Genomic DNA, 17,381 nt, shown 5'->3' with positions numbered 1-17,381 from the left:
ACTCCTACCTTGCCCACAGCAGATGAGGAGCAGTGCAGTGTAGCACTTCCCCTATGGAAAAGGGGCATAAGGCATTTGCTTGGACATACAGGTCCACAAGAAACCAAAAAGATACATACAGTTCTGCAACAAGTTTCAAGCAGCTCTGCTCCCATTTCACAGAAACCTATAACTGCCCCAAATATGTTACTTCCTTTTCCCTTTTTCAGTATTTTAAGGTATGTTAAAGTGACCAAATACTTTTTTACAACTCTCTTGAATCTAGCCATTAACTTCAGTACCTTCCCACTTAATAGAACATTTACTAAGGAATGTATTACCTAGCAAAATCAAAGCAAAACAACTACAGATCATGCTATTGCAGGTATAATATTCAGAGTCTAGAATTTACTTCTTAAATTAAAAAAATAAAAACAAACTCAAGAACTTCAGTAACCAGCACAAGGCTTTGATCTGACCTTGACATTTTTCATTTTGGGGAAGGAGGGTGTGTGTGTAATTAAAATGCAATTTTGATAATTTCAAGTCTTCGAAGTACACATTTGCCTTTTTTATTTGAAAAAGGGGCAAAGAAATTACTTGGTGACAGAACCCAAAATAAATAGAACACATCCCCAACACAACTGAACAACGAGAAATTATATTAACTAACTTAGTATCTTTCTCCTCCATTTGAAACTAATTTCTATGTAGCGCTTCAGAAATAATTTTAATTATGTTAGAGCTGTTGTCACATTAACAAAGAACTAATTTGATAGGGCTGTCAAAAACCCTCATAACTGTCAGTGGAAATAGAAGCAATTTCATCGCTTGTCAAATTCTGTCGTGACTACCATCACAAAAAGTATTTAAATCCCCCCCAGTTCTGCATTATGTTAAAACCCCAAAAATCTATTAATGAGTTTCTGTTACATTTAAGCCTCACTTGTCCCTTAAGGCTCTGTGACACCCTCTCTACATACAGGCCAGCACCCGACTAAAATAAGAACACCTGGACTGAGACTGATTAAAGCATCTACACTCACCTAAAAAAGTGACAGAGAATACTAAAGTTGCCAATGCTTGCTGAGTTACACAGTACCAAAACTAAAGCGCCTGGCAACCCTAATTTGTCTGTTTCATGGACATAAACTATGTGATATCATAGAACTTATACACTACCACTATCTTTTTGCCCCAGGACCATACTTTGTCATTTAGTCAGTGAAACAGATCGTATGCTCTAGACTAGTGGCACTCTTTGAAGGCAAAGGCTCTCCCCCTCACAACTGATAAAACAAATCCAGTCATAAGCTACAGACTTATTTGCCAAAGCAGCCAGAAACTTCCTGGAAAAAACACACACACACACAAAAACCCCACAACAGTTGCCCAGAAAAAAGCACAGGGTAATCAAAGTCCCTCAAAGGATGTACATAACAGATTTAAGATCATATAAGCAGCTGTATGATCTTAATTCACATTAAGATCAATTTCACAATCTTGACAGCCCTTCTAGAAACTAAATAAAACCAAAGGGTTTTATTATTTGAACTTCCAGAAACTGCCTTAAGCACTGCATCTACATGCACAGCAGCATTTCTCCCTATCATCAGTGTTCATGATAACAGCAAACATCTGACATGCTCTTTATAACAGGTTGGCATTGCAGAGATGCAAATATCTGGATTCATACTGACTAAACCAAGTAAAGATGTGCTGAGGAACACCAGCCTCATAGCCTGTTACTTGCTACCATTACTTCTCTCTCCCAGTAATGCTGATCCTCCTCCCCATTACAAAAGTACCTGCCCCAGTTAACATCATCCCCCAAGCATGCTGTCATTAGTAAACCAAGCTAATTTGGGTGCTAGAAGTCATTATGGTCATAGAGTTCAATCTGAAGATACGGTTTAAAATAAAAACTGGTTTTATGCATCACATTGGTGGAACCTAAATCTACAGAAAACTGTGTACAGCTATCCAAATAAATGTAGAGGGAAATGAAGCAGTCAACAGGCAACTGCATATACACACAGGCTGAACAGTATCTTTTCAATTTAATTGATACATATTGCAGAACTCAAGTTGGGAAATTGTAACTTCCATAACACCAGTCTAACTAAATTGTTACTTTGCTACAGGATAGTGCCTTTTAAAATACATGGTGTGGCTACAGAAGTGGTTCCTGCTATTAAGGTAAAAGGCCATCAGTGTTGAAGCACTTCAGCGGAGACATTTCCGGGCCAAACTGGCTTCACAGGCATCAATGAATCATCAGTGCTAAGGTTATATCCTGCCAAGTCCCAGCTATAGGGAAAGCCCAACTACAGACTCTGCTGCTCTGCCACAGCTCCCACTGAAACAGGTGTTGCAAGCAGCAGGAAAAGAAGCCATCCAGGAGCTGCCTCCTTCGCCTTCAGTGCAGGTGCAGGTACTTTGTTTCTGCTACCCACCTGGAAAGACAGACTTCCACCACAGCCAGGCAGGATGAGGTCCAAATGGCCGCTCCACCCCTTGCACTCATACTGCAAAGCTTGTAGGGCCACATGGCCCTTGCCTGCCATGGCTACACTGCAGCCTCTGCCCCTGGGCACAGCTGCTGTGGAGCCAAGGCTGAGGGGACAGCAGGCAGCAAAGGGAGCTGCTGTCTCTATCAAAAGCCACAGCAGCACTAGTGACCTGGATCTTGCTCTGCTGGAAGTACGCAAAACGAATTTTGGAGCCATTACTGCACAACATGTTGAAACTTCTCAAGAAACAGAACCAAGCACCACATGTGGACTTACACAGTGGGTTTAAACAGCAAAGAGGGATTTCTGATAGAGCCTACTAAAGTACCAGCCATGGGATAACAAGCTGAGAAGAGAAGCTAAATGCGACCGTTAACTGAACATACTACCTGGAAGGTAAGGGCTGGAAGGCCCTGCCAGATCCATCATCAACAGCAGAGTCATGGCACAGGCACCACTGCCTGCCAGGGCTGTGCTGAAGGCTGCCCAAAGCCGAACAGCAGCAGGTCTGCCCCATCACTTCACCTACCCAAAATGTCACCACCATGGGGGTAACTGCACCTGCTGCCTCACTCCTTACCACTGCCTTTGCAGGCAGTCATCAGTGGAGGTTTCTCTCCTAAGACTAATGCCACCATCCAGGAAAATACAGAGTAACATTTTATAACCTCAAATTTGGTGCTTCCATAAAGAGTGTGCTTCTCAGCAAAGGATCAGGGGGTGAACATGGTACCTCCCTGCTGGCAACCAAACTGCCTCATTCACCAGCAAAATGAGCAGAGCTCTGAAGGAGAGAAATCAGCAAGGGAAGGGCTGTGCTCAGCCACATAGCTCACCTGAGGAATGTGAAACTTCACCATTTTTCTGAAGTACAAATAGTTGTACTCCAGTACACTCAGTGGAAGTGTTTCAATTAAAGCATTCAGAAAAGACAAACACCTTCTGAACTGAAAGGAGAATTTTAATTTTTTTTTTAATTTTTATTTTTTTAAGAAAAGAACATCCGCTCTTAAAATAAAAATTAAAGCCCTTAGATTTAAATTACTTGGGAAAGAACACCAAGGCAGAATCTTGCAGGGGGAAATTGCTGAAAAGGAGAAGTACGCTTTTGCTAGAAAAAAACCCAACGTGACACAGCAGCATGAAGCCATTTTGCCGTCATGGTACACACATTCTTACCAACAATCTTCTGTGCCTGGATTTTACACTTCTTTTTCTAGTATTCTGAGTTAAAACACTATCAGTCACTTTATTTTTGCTAAAGGCTTTCCTAGTGAACAGTGAAAAAATAATTGCTGTCAGTTTGTTTCAAAAATGACAAAGCAACATAACAAAAACTGTTTCGACAAGCAGATACAAACAACTCCAGAAAGTGTATTACTGCAAGATGGAACGACAGAGTGCCACAGGTACATAGAAAACAAGTGAAAAAGGCTTGGGCTTTTCATAGCTCATGCTGGTGAAATACCAGGAGATAGACTGGAAAAGTAAAGGAGAGCTTATGTATAGTTCTTGTCTCTTACCTCTACCACTGGAACAGGATTAACAAAAATCAGAAAGCTAAGATACATACTAGATACTCAAAGCTAAGAAGTTCTTTTAATCCATTTATTGAAAAATGCAGTATTTTTAATGATTTTAATGTCATTTGTGAAGCTAAAAGTCAGGTTCACCGCCACATTTCACTTTCAAACTTGCACAATCTTTTTAAAATGACTGCTTCAGTCCAGAGGAGAGGAATTTAACTCCTTTCTTATTCCCAGAACTGTCACCTTTATGACATACAGACTTCTGCTGACAGCTTATGTTCCCGACGCATACTCAGCTCTTTCATTGAAAGTTGAATTCAACTATATAAAGAGGAAAATGTAAAAAACTCTCAAACTAAAATGATAGTTTAAAGTTCAAATCCCTTTCCACTGACATACGTAAGATGAAAGAGGTTAAGTTTCATTCACTCTGATGGTAAAACCAGTTTATTTTTACCAGCTTACCTAAAGGGACACCAAGAGGGATCACACTAACCATAGTTTCACAGTACATGAATTAAGCAGAAATAAGTTGCAGTCTTCTACAGAAATACATTATTGAATAATCTTTACAGGAGCACGACATTACAAATCAGCTAAAACCACTGACAAATGAAGCAATACTACTTCTTGCTAGAGACGGAGAAGAAAAAAAAGTTAAACAAATCTTTCAGAAGCTATTTGGATTACTTTGCAGACACCTAAACTAATTTTTAAAATTACTACTTGGTAAAGCAGCCAATAACTTGTTACATTTTCTCTGAGTTCACAGGAAATAATATTGTCATGCACTAACAATTAACCAAATGGAGCATACAAAGACCAAGAACTCTATATTTTTCCTTGAAATTCAAGAAGTAATAATGATAGTACGCATGTACAAGACATTCACTTTGCATGTTTTTAACTTTTTTCCTTTTTTCTCTGTGCTACAGATACGATAAAAGAACTGCTGAAGTTCAGTCCTAAGGAAATGCAAGTGTATAAACATATATTTTAGATCTGTTTCTGATGGCCATAGAGAAGTCAGTGAACTAGGTATTTTACCTACCTTAAATATTCCAGACCCAGAGTAAACCAGCCCTTATGGCCATGCAACAGACTGCTTGCTCTCCCCTAGAGATATGGGTCTGGAAAAGCATGTCCTTGAATAATTTGCATTTTCAGCTGTCCTGCACAGTATCAAAGGCACAAACTAGCAAAAACCAAGGAAACTGGGGACAAAGACTATCTGGGAGAAAAAATTAGCTTCCTCTTGTATATACTTGCAGTTGCTCAAGCCCCATATTAGTACTGAACCGCACATACGTCTATGTGAAGAAATCAAGCGCCAAGATGGATAGCAATCGCAGAAGATGTGGAATAGTATAAAAACCTGAAAAGCTTTAATGGAGTCCTTTCTACATTAAATCAAAGAATCAGACATCATTAACAATTTCACAAGTGATCTTCAGTTTGTGTCTGCACTATGTAGCAACTGAAATAGGTTTGTGCAATACATATGAATAAATGAAACTAATTCCCCATAAATAACACTGAAGATTTCTTTCAGTCTTACCAAATTTCACAAGACAACTCTGAAGCAATATTACTTTGGCAAGTTTTATATGGCTGCTGCATTTAAAACTTCTGGTATGTTTCAACTTGTTCCAAGCTTACCAATACTTCATTAGCCAGCAAAGCAAACTTGATCTATGGCAGCAGGTATCTGGTATAGCATAACATCTTTATGGTAGAAACAGACCTACGTATCAATTTTTTAAACCAATTTGAACTTTTAGAGTAAATTTTACCAGATCAACACATTCCGCATCGTTAAGGTAACTTTAAGATGGAACTAAAAGCCTTAAAGTCATTCACAGCATCAGGCACTAAATTGCAAACACCTATCAACCTTGTTTTGCAATTGCAAATGTTTCTTTTGCTCTCCCGGATGTTCTTACTCCATGAGACTTCCTGAATTTTCAAGGTTGGTATGTTCTGAAAAGAAGTCCTCAGATCATCACTAAATGAAAAGGAAACAGAGCTAAATAAAGCAACTAGAATAAAACTAACTTTCAAACTGCCAGAGCAATCCACTAACAAATTACTAGAACAGGCATTCCGGATGATCACATAATACTAGTCCATGATGGGCAATCCACAACAGATTGACCAAACAGATGGTCAATGCATTGACCTACTTCATATTACTAACAAACATGAAAATTCATAGAAAGTATATGAGGATAAAAACCTTAAAGCTACTTGGAGAAAACTAACCTATGCTTGCTGATCAAGAACAGCAAGGAAACACAACCCCCTTCCCCCAAAAACCCAAAAGTAAAAAACTCAAACAAAACCCAATCATTAGATATGTAAAACAAATATTTTGCAGATACACTGCAGTAAAAAGATATAACCTTCACTCCCATGACAGGTACACAGCAGAAGCTCATGAGAAAAAAATGCACCAAGCCATTTGAATATTGCTGCAGTGAACACCGAGGTCCAGGGGCATCCGACGTTGGGGAATGCATCAAATCCAGCCTGGCTCCATACATATGTGCTGTAGTGTGCTCGAGCTACTAGAGCTTCCCAAACAAAAAAGCCAAGGGACAGAGCACAGCACAGAGGTGCTTCTTCCAACTCAAGACCCCAGCTGGCTTCAGCAGAAATCAGAAAGCATCAAAAGCATCAAATTAACTCCATATGCTTGATGTTGCAGCACTGCATTTCCCAAAATTTATCAATTAACTTGCATTACAAGTATTTTTCCATTCTCTGCAGTAACCCAGCTTTCTGTTATACTGACATCAAGCAAAATTGTATCAATCTAGTCCTTAAACGGCTGTCTTTGCTGAGGGACTACTTAAAGTGTATAGATAATATTCATCTTAATTCTCAGGCATTACATTCTCTCAGTTTTCTTTTTATTCCAATTCTAATATATTCCCCTTTTCCCAATTTCCACATTTATCTCAGGACAATAGCAAATGTTCCAGTTAAGTTTTAGCAATGCGTGTCCACATGAATTCTATAAACAATTGAAAAAATATACCAAAAAAAAAAAACCCAAAAAAAACCAACCCACCCAACCCAAAACAAACACCCTAGCAACTAGAGACCAAAGCATCTCTCCTGTGATGAGAGGCTGAGAGAGCTGGGGCTGTTCACCCTGGAGAAGAGCAGGCTCAGGGGGGATCTCAGTGTGTATAAATATCTGAAAGGAGGGTACAAAGAGGATGGAGCCAGGCTCTTCTCAGCAGTGCCCAGTGGCAGGACTAGAGTCAATGGGCACAAACTGAAACACAAGAGGTTCCCTCTGAACATCAGGAAACACTTTCTATTGTGCAGGCGACTGCGCACTGACACAACACAGAGGTTGTGGAGTCTCCATCCCTGGAGATATTCAAACGCCATCTGAACGTGGTCCTGGGCAACTGGCTCTAGGTGACCCTGCTTGAACAGTGAGGTTGGACCAGATGACCTCCAGGTCTCAGACAACTTCAACCCTCCTGTGGATTCTGTGACTACTTTTGCCGTAATTTCTCTTACTCCAACAGTTTTGTCAAATGACAGAACAGCTGATAGATCTCTCTCCCCTCCAACACCAAACCAAGGTGAAAAAGTACTTGTTATATAAATAAGAAATTCTTATTCTGCGAGTTTTTACGTAACAGTATTTCCCTCAATTCAACAACAAAGTCATCAGTTGCATCACCATCGTACAGCGTTATATTGCAGGAAGGGAGGAATTAAATTGCCTCTCCCCTGTGGTGCACCAGGGGAAAGACTTCAGTATTTCTCAAAGCCTTTTCCAGTTTGGCCTGTCTTAAAGAAAGGGGGGGGAAGAAAATCTTTGCAATTTATTTTTTTTTTTAATCTTTTTGATTAACAAACTCAATATAGTCTGTGCCATGTTTCAAGCACGTGCATCATGAATGAAAATACAAGGCCTATGATCTTCGCTGAATGTCTCAAAGTTTTCGCCTATGCTAGAGGAGAAATCAACTCAGTTTCTCAAACCCACATCTTTACAAAACCCACAATAGAAAACAAAATACAAGTAATACATTGACAATAAAGAGTTATAACTTTGAACACACAACAGCATAAGTGTTTATGACTTATCTTTATATACTGATAGGAAAAAGACTTCTGATGTTATATTTTAAATAATACATAATTCCATATATATATGTGAATTACCTAATTCAGGATTTGTAGCAAATCTTAGTTTAGTTCTAAAGCATGAGAAGTTCCTGAAAAAGATTTTTTCCATATTTTCATTAATTCTGAGTTTATAAAACAAGGCCAGCCTCACAATTTTTAAATTAACAGAGATGGTGGACTGCACACAGATCAGCTTCCAACAAAGCTGATATCAATACCTACTTGATCATGACTTGCTTGCAAATACTAGACAAACCTTTTTATACCAAGTAATGATGAAATTTCCAGCAAGTGTTCTCTGAGCTGAACAGAATTTACAAATAACATCTGCAGTCAAGAAAAAGATAATTCTCAGAGGAAAAAAAGCTACAGCAAACTCGATGTAACTTATGTGGAATTGAGATTATGTACAGGGGAGTTTAAAGAAGCTTCCAATGGTTGGCTTTGAAATGCAAAATTCTAGATAATCTTATTGCTGTTCCCTTTCTCTCCACCCTGCCCCCTTCCCAAATCTCTCCTTTCCCCATCAGCAAAACTGTCAGGAGGAAATGTGTGCTGCTTCAGCATAAAGCCTACTTTGCTGAAACTTTCCACCAAAGCATGGTTAAATTCACAAATAACTGAACTAGCTACAGTGCCTATATATAGCAGTTCACTTCTGCCTTCCCCAGCATAGAAAAGTAACAGTGACTCTGGCACAGGGACAGAACAGAAAGTCAGGACTACAGCACCTAAATTCCCATTACATATCTATAAACATCCTAACAGAATAAGAACACACGAATAAGTTACTACAAGGTAAAATACAATGTGGTCACATGGTACGCTTGCTACTCAGTGATAATTCTCTGTGTAGTTATACCCTTATGGAGACTAACCTGTCTTCTGAGCTATCTACCATTATATCCCAAAACACCCCAACACAGATATCAACTGCAGCTTAAACTATCCACTAATCCATCAGGAACAGCTTCCAGCAGGCCTGCTTTCACTCATTTGACAATTACAATTCCAGTTGCAGAAGTCTTAAACTAAGGAGCTCTTAAGCTGTGAAGTGAAAACTTCTCAGAAATACCAGTGTTAGTAAAATGAAGGGGGCTTTAAAGCACTTACAACTGGAGAAAGTTCACCTGGCTTCTCTATCAGTGAAGCCTACATCAGGGTCCTATGAAACTTCTCACGTTTCACCCAGGCATCACTGTTTCCTGGCAGATCCGCCGGGAACCCTGCTCCACTTTCCTTCAGCATTACATACAAACCTCTGACTCTTTCAACTGCTTTCTGTACTTCTTTTAAAGAAACAATATTCCATCTTTCCTATCTGCTGATACCAGCAGCTTTGATTACCTATTTATCTGCAGCTTTCCATCCTGTCCTTACCAAGAGGAGCACCTTTCTCAAATCAGATAGTAAAACCGCTTCTCACACACAAGCTGTCATTCCACCTCACAGCATTTGGAGAGGTAGCCAACAAGACAATATATTTTCATTTTCTTTCATAAAGTAACAAACAAAAGGTTTGCGCTGAATACAACAAAACACCTAACAAACAAAAAAGCTAGTAATTAGAACAGAAGTTATTTGTCTTCTTCCCAAATTTAGACTGCCATTTAAATTGAGATATAATGAACTGTTTTGAGGTAGCCCTGTTCTGCTATATATTCATACAAAACAAAAACCTGATTAAACACTGATCATGACAAGGGCCTGCACGTAGCCACAATGTCTGTAGCTGAGGATTAAGAACTGTTACCAAGACACTCCTTTCTCACAAAAGCATCATCAATATGCTTTTTCTAGTAGGACCCATCTGAATTTCAACGGCTACAAGCAAAACCAAAGAGATACTTCCAACTCATAAACAAAGGAACAGTTTACTATAAAGAAGCAGCAATACTTTCTATTTTTGTAGTCACAGATTAGCTTAGTATAACCCAAATCAAGTCCCAGAAAGTTCTGAACAATTTTATTTCGGAAATAACCAAAAACAATCTCCTGAAAAAACATAAATGTAACATAAATGTTCAAACCTCTTCTTTATGATTTTCATAAAACCATTTTAAATGTTGAGAATGTTGAGCTTTTGCAGCCATGAAGACAAAATAAATGACAGATTTTAAGACTAAAGCTAGTTCTAACAGTGTCCCTGAATCCCTTCAGGAAAGGGCATTTGCCAAGCATAGCAATCAAAGGGCATCACAGCAATCACATGAAAATATATATATAAACAAAAAGAAAAAAAAAAAAAAGGTTTCTTCACCCACAAAGCTCAAGCTTGAATTATTGTCATGGGAGAACATTCGTGGTTCAGGAACAAGGATGAGACAATTGACCCACAGTTTTATTTCTAAATTTCAAGTGTCTCAATTTGTACTGTACACAAATTTAATATGTGGGTGCTAATTAAAGCCTTGTAAAATATCTGTAATACTGTATGAAGAAGGGACTTCTACCATACCACTCACATAGGTAGCATTAGAAAAGTGGTATCAAAATGGTCTAGCAGATGTGGAGCTACAGCTATTGAAACCAATGGAAGAAGCTGTCATAGAAGTTTGGGAAGATCTAGCAGAGATACAGAACATGAAGGATGACTATACACAAGTACTATGCATCTGAAGTAACAGCATTGACTTCTTCACAAAGTGAACTTGCTTCAAATGAGAAGAGCAAAATTGCTAGACACAATATACATTTCTATATTTTTTATTACAATGTATCTTAATCTGTTTGCAGCTGTGACATTACTGCCGCTGGAAAATGGAAGGGTGTTTTTGCAAGAAAACTAGGAAATCCAAGTCATCTGACTATCTGCTTTTGTAACTAAGCATGCTGAAGCGTGGTTCAAAGACAAAACAGCTTTTAAGTCACTAGCTGACCACATGATGCTAGTTGTTTAAATCCTATGATACTCCATCAAAATCTCTTTATAGCAGCCTATAAAGATTGAGTGGGGGGGGAGGGGGTTAAGATTAAAAAAGATTAAGAAGATTAAAAAAACCTCTAGCCTGCACTCATAGTTTAGCTTGCCTAAAAGGATTCCGAGAAGTGCCAATGAACACTTGAACTGAAATTCTCCTATTCTGCACAGGAACGCACAGTAAGAAAGCTTTCCATTGCTCAGTGGAAATCCTCAGGCAGCATTCCAAACATACTTCACATTCAATAAGAATTGCCAGTCATACTTTTTCGGCATCCACTCAAATTATCAAAAACCTCAGTGTAAAACCACAGAAATTCATCTAACTTGGGTGCAGGGAGGAGCAAGTACAAAGCTAGTGCTGAGAAGAAATTCTGACTTTAGCTATCAACAGAAATAAAGAACTTTTTTATCTGATCACAGAAAGAATTTTTCTTCACTAAAGGACTAAATTCAGGTCACTTTGAAATAACAATCATGGCAAACTCTGCTACTTTCTGCATCAATAGTTTCTGTGAGGAAAGCTATTGGTTTATTCTCAAATACCTTTTGGCATGCTACAGCAAGAGAAGGTACCTGCACTACTCTCACATACATTCTCTGCAAGTCTCCATGTGAGGATCCACAAATATGAGCACATCAGACTGGACCTCCCAAAAAAACGAAAATTTTTTACTAACTTACAAAATTATTCAGTCTTACTATTGGATCTGACCTGTGGCTTAGTCCTCTATGTAAATACAGTAATACCAGATGTTTAAGAAGAAAGTGAAAAGAACTCTTGCAAAGACCATACAATTTTCAGCCCATGGTGTACTTCCATTTTTTAACATTGGAAATTGGTATAAATCCAGAGACATGAAGCTATCAGCTCCTGCTAACATTAGCCACAGTCAGGCTGAACAGTACTGTCACAGTTGCTTAGCTCAATGCTAGACTCCAGAGTGCAAGAAAATCTGAAGGCAATAAGTACAAAAATCTACTTGAGCTATACAAAACTACATTTTATTTTCCTTGTTCTGGATCTGTCGCCTTTCAATGTCACTCAATGTAAACTGCCCTTTGAATCATTCCTGAGAAAAAAAAAAAAATATCCTTGGAAAAGCACACTAACCTATAGATACCAGCATTCACAACACTTACATTTAACCTTTAACCTAAGGTCTAACATATTAATTTTAGCATACCTCAGTATTATTAAACTGCTCCAAAATAAGTTTTAATCTCCCATCCCTCCTCCCCCTTTTTTAATAGTTCTGTCCCATTGCCATCTATCATTCAGCAGGTCAATACAATATAATCGTTAAGATGTCCTCACATAAGTGTACATTGTTCTAGGATTGCAAGAGATTATTTTTTGGAGTGCATTACACCAGTTACACAAGCTGATGTTTTTCTAATTCTATCGAAGTATGTACCTTACCTATAAATGGAAACAACATATCATATCAACAAAGAAAAATAGAATGTTTAATCAATCAGTTGAATGGACTGGAATCCCCAAGGAAGCTGCTTTTAATAAAACAGAAATTTATATTGGTTTGAAGCCTCGAAGCACAAGTTTTTCCAACATTCACCCATCTTCCTATGAAGACCACCACACCGAAGCTCTTGGACAAAGCCAAGTATAAAATTCTAAGTATTTGTAAACACAATAACCAAAATGTTATAAACAACACCACATGAGTAAAAAAAAAAAAAAACCCCATCCATTTTAATAATATATTGAAAAGCAATAATAAATGGAAAGTTTAGATGTCCATTATCCCAGCCATCTAGATACTATCAGTTATTTCCAAATTTTAAGCCTAACTGTATGTCTTTGCAATATTAGAAATGTTTTTTTAAACAAACAAAGTATGGTTAGAGATAAGGAAGAAGTTCTTTACTGTGAGGGTGGTGAGGCACTGGAACAGGTTGCCCAAAGAAATGGTAAATGCTCCATCCCTGGCAGTGTTCAAGGTCAGGATGGACAGAGCCTTGGGCAAGATGGTCTAGTGTGAAGTGTCCCTGCCCATGGCAGGGGGGTTGGAACTAGGTGATCTTAAGGTCCTTTCCAGCCCTAACCATTCTATGGTTCTATGGGACTGTTTACAAAATTCAGGTGTCTTAGAACGCACGTACACATAAACAAGTCTTTTAACTGCTAACCACAACTCCTTTCACTTCAATACCTTCCTGTGAGTTCATTAAGTCCTCAGAAGTCTGGTGGCTGGACAGCTTCTCTCTCTCAGAGCTGCTTCCACAAGCCACCTCTTTATTAGAATTCTCTGTTTCTTGACAGTAACATTGATAAGATACACAGGTAATTCTATTCTAGGCCATCTGCTCTACTACTAAAACTCAAAAGCTTGTAAGGCCAGTTATGTGATGATTGCCCAAATACCTGCACCGTTTTTTCTCATGAAAGATACAGTAACTCAGTATATCTACTGCTGCCCAACTCCAGATCCCAGAATGGTTACCCAAAGACTGCAGACACTTGCTAAACACGCCACCATTAATTATAGGAAATGTTGTATTAGTTATGCATGACCTGTGAAACTCAGATCTATCTTTGCATGACTTTGCCATTCCAATGCCTCAGCGGAAATAACACACTGGCTCCTGACACCCCATTTTTGACAATTCTTAGACGTTAAGTGTAGCAGGCATAGCTTAAAACCCAACTTTCTCCTAGCCACGTATAGTTTATCTCTTGACAGTAGTCACGAAAGATGGCACAAGAAACCCTGAGACAGCTAATAATTAAGGCTACACCCCAAGAGTACTAAAAATTAAGGCTAAAATCTCCATCCCTCACATCTCTTCTGCGTTTGGCACACGCATGACCTTCATGGGAGCACTGAGGCTCGATCAGGTCCGTGAGCAGGACCAGGCTATCACCAGTCCTGGCACCTTATCTCCTCAGCCCCCGGCTGCCGCGCTCCTGCGGCCTCCCCCAGCTCCACACGCGGGTTGCAGGAAACACGAATGGATGCGAATCGCCCTCCCCAGCCGCCCAGCTTCCCCGGAGACACGCACCGGCAAGAGCCGCGCCATGAGCTATCCCCGACCAGCCCCGCTTCCTCTCCCGCACCGCCCGCCGCACCCTCACCTCCCCGAGCCAGGGTCACTTACTGAGCTGCCCGGTCCCGGGCTCCCTGCCGCTTGCTCCCCCGAGCACGCTGCCGCCCAGCCCGCTCAGAGCCCCGCCGGCGGGCGGAGTGCCGCTCTGCCTCTCGAAGTTCCCCGGGTTGGAGAAGAAATCGCGGAGCCGGGGCAGCTCCCGGCCGCTCTCCAGCAGCTCCGTGTGCAGCTCCAGCGCCGTCAGCAAGAACTGGTCCCGCAGCAGCTGCGCTGCTATCGCGTCCATCGGCACCCTCGCCGGCTCCCCCGCGCCGGCCCCGCCGCCCGCCCCCGCCCCGCCGCCGGCATCGCCCGGTGCCGCCGCACGCAAACCCGGCAGCTCATCGGGGCTCCCCGCGGCCACCGCCAGCTCCTGCTGCTGCGGGTACACGGGCCCTCCCGGCTCGTTGCTGCTACTGCTGCCGCCGCCGGGCCTGGACTCCTCGGGCTCATCCTCCTCGGAGTCACTGAGGAAGGGGTTCACGCTGCTGCCCCCGCCCGCCGCCGCCATCTTACAGCCCGACACGGCGCGACCACTGCCAAGGCGCTACCCCGGCAAAGCCCGCGCGGAACCGCCACCGCCGCAGCCACTTCTCGCGGGGCCGGGGCCGCTGCCAGCCCCCCTCAACACTGCGGGCGCTGCCGCCGGCGGCAACAGCAACTCCCTCCTCCTCCTCCTCCTGCCGCCGCCTCGGCCGCCTCCCACCAGCCCCACTACCGCTTCCGGATCCCAACTCTCGCGAGAGCTGCCCAGACCAACCGCGGGCAGCGCCCGGGAACGCTGAGCCCCGCCCCTGCCGGCCTCACGCCCGGCCCCTCCGCCGCGGGAGCCGGCGGAAGCGGAAGGTGCCGGGGCTCGCTGCTGGGGAGATGAGTGAGTGCTGGCGCCTGCGCACTGGGCGCTTCCTTCGGGGGTTCCAGGGGGCCGGGTGGCGGTTGCTGGGTGCGGGGTGAGCTCCCGCCTGTGCTCCCCGCTCGGGGGGGCTCGGGGCGGCCGCACAGCCTGCGGCGGATGCGGGGTGCCGGGGCGGAAGGTGCGGGGCTCGGCCCCAAGGCCTGGGGCCCGCCTGCTGCCTGGGTTGTGTTGGCCGGGCCGGTGTAGGGCTCCCAGTGGTCTGAGCTGTCGCCGGCAGCAGGTGTGCGTGACAGGCCTGAAATCGGGGCAGTGTAAGCACGTCTGGTGATGAGTTGTGTGTCTGGGGGGGTGGTGCTGTAGCTCCTAAAAAGAGGATGTGAAAGTGTAACCTCGCAAGAAACTCTTAGCCAGAGTGTAGCAACAGCTGGTGTTTGCTCCTGAGTAGAGCTTCAGCTTACTGGAAGCGGTACAGAGCAGGGTCAGCTCCAGTGTATGTTCTGTCTTTGAAAATCATGTCATGTCCCCACTACACTTGCTGCAGTTGTGTTTGTGTAAAGCTGATTCACTAGGAATTGCTTACTTTACTGGAAGCAAAGTTAGGGTCAAAATCGCGATAATAAAATAGTGGCAAGAATTTGTGGTGATACTGAAATGTTTCCTGTTTGGAACTGGCTGTTTTGCAAATAATTTGAAACTGTTGAGTCAAGATTATATGTACAACCTTTAAAATTTACGGGTCTTTACTAGTATTTCTAGATCTAGAAGCAGTATTCAGTACTGTGACTGCAAACTCTTGTAGTCCTATCGTGTGAGTTCTCTACAAAAGATACTCAGCTTGGAGAAGAGAAGGCTGTATGGAGACCTCATAGCAGCCTTCCAATATCTGAAGGGGGCCTACAAGGATACCAGAGAGGGACTCTGCATCAGGGACTGTAGCAATAGAACAAGGGAAAAGGGGTTCGGACTTAAACAGGGGAAGTTTAGATTAGATATAAGGAAGAAGTTCTTTACAGTGAGGGTGGTGAAGCACTGGAATGGGTTGCCCAGGGAGGTTGTGGATGCTCCATCCCTGGCAGTGCTCAAGGCCAGGTTGGACAGAGCCTTGGGCCACATGGTTCAGTGCAAGGTGTCCCTGCCCATGGCAGGGGGGTTGTAACTAGGAGATCTTAAGGTCCTTTCCAACCCTTACTATTCTATGGTTCTATGACTGGCACTTGTGTTTTTAATTTGCATGAGTTTTTGTAATCAATTTTCCACTGTCCTGTAATAAACTTTAAATTTTTTTACTACATTACTGTTTTACGTTGTCGATACTATACAAAAAGAGAGCAAGTAGTGGAGTGTGAACTGGTTGTAGCATAGAATAAAACGGTGGTGTATTGAAAATGCTTTAAAATTTGACTCAGACTACAATAAAAATAAGAACAAAAAGATTTCAGTGTTGGTGCTCCGGTAGAATGAGGAACCCTTAAAGAAAACTTATGCTTTTCCCTTTCCTTTCTGCAGAGTTAAAGCATGTTAATTATCAACTTGGTGATAGTTGATAGCTGGTAGTGCGCCTCCTCCTTGAAATGGAGGGGAAAAACTTACTGATGTTCTGTAGCAGCCTCTAGTGGCGATCAGCCGTGCTTGCATGTGTCTGGGAGTTGTTAAATATAGATCGAACACTACATTCTACCTGTCTTTTAGGAGGCTCCTTTCTGCCGATTCCCGTGTGCTGCTGCAGTAAGGACCAGCTTTTTTCCCCTTCCCTCCCCTAAAATAATGTAAAAGTTGCAGTACTTGACATGGAAAATAAGTAGAGAAATTTCAGTCTTTGCTTTTACTGTGTTGATTTTGGTAGGGGTGCTAAATCTTGACCTAGTGCTTTGAGGTTTTATGACCTTAAATGTATGAGTGGTTTTGGGTTCCCTCTATGCTGTTTGGGGCGGTGGTGTGTGTAAAGAGTGCTTGCTTCCTGTGCTACTCTGGTGCAGCGTCAACTGCTCTCACAGTGACTGCACAGTTTAAGTCAAGCTATAAGGGGTTTTCTATTTCAGCTGCTACAGAGAAGGTTAATTTAATTTTTAAAATAATTCCGTTATTGGGGTTTTCTGTGCTGAGTACTTGAAATGTGTGAATTAATGTGTTCCAGCGAGTCCTACAGTGAAATAGGGTAGGCTTTTTTCATCTGATTGGAGTCCCAGTCAAGACACAGGGAATAGAATGAGGATAATCAGAGGCAAATCTGATTTCTACTTTAAATAATGCAGGTCTGTGAGTTCCTCCAACTCTTACTTATATCATCTTCTAAAACTGAACTACTCGAATATTTGTCTATT

At 41.9% G+C, this 17,381-nt stretch overlaps 2 protein-coding genes across 4 annotated transcripts in view; one reads left to right on the top strand and one right to left on the bottom strand.

Annotated features, from left to right (window-relative positions):
* Positions 1-14,900, bottom strand: part of RELCH (RAB11 binding and LisH domain, coiled-coil and HEAT repeat containing) — a 72,982-nt gene extending 58,082 nt beyond the window's left edge. Inside the window, exon 1 of the mRNA XM_030476838.1 lies at positions 14,217-14,900. Within this exon, the coding sequence (XP_030332698.1) occupies positions 14,217-14,715 (499 nt within the window). The 5' untranslated portion in view covers positions 14,716-14,900. The remainder of the gene's footprint in view (positions 1-14,216) is intronic.
* Positions 14,901-15,013: 113 nt separating this feature from the next.
* PIGN (phosphatidylinositol glycan anchor biosynthesis class N) overlaps positions 15,014-17,381 on the top strand; it is a 97,286-nt gene continuing 94,918 nt past the window's right edge. For 2 of the 3 annotated variants that reach the window (XM_030480851.1, XM_030480836.1), the window contains exon 1: positions 15,019-15,078. The gene's annotated coding sequence lies outside the window, so the exon portion shown is untranslated. Of the gene's footprint in view, positions 15,079-17,381 lie in introns of all 3 variants that reach the window. The other variant, XM_030480844.1, reaches the window with a different exon arrangement.

This window comes from Strigops habroptila, chromosome 1 (genome assembly GCF_004027225.2).
Source record: "Strigops habroptila isolate Jane chromosome 1, bStrHab1.2.pri, whole genome shotgun sequence".
Classification (NCBI taxonomy): domain Eukaryota; kingdom Metazoa; phylum Chordata; class Aves; order Psittaciformes; family Psittacidae; genus Strigops; species Strigops habroptila.
This window is presented reverse-complemented; position numbering and strand designations above follow the sequence as displayed.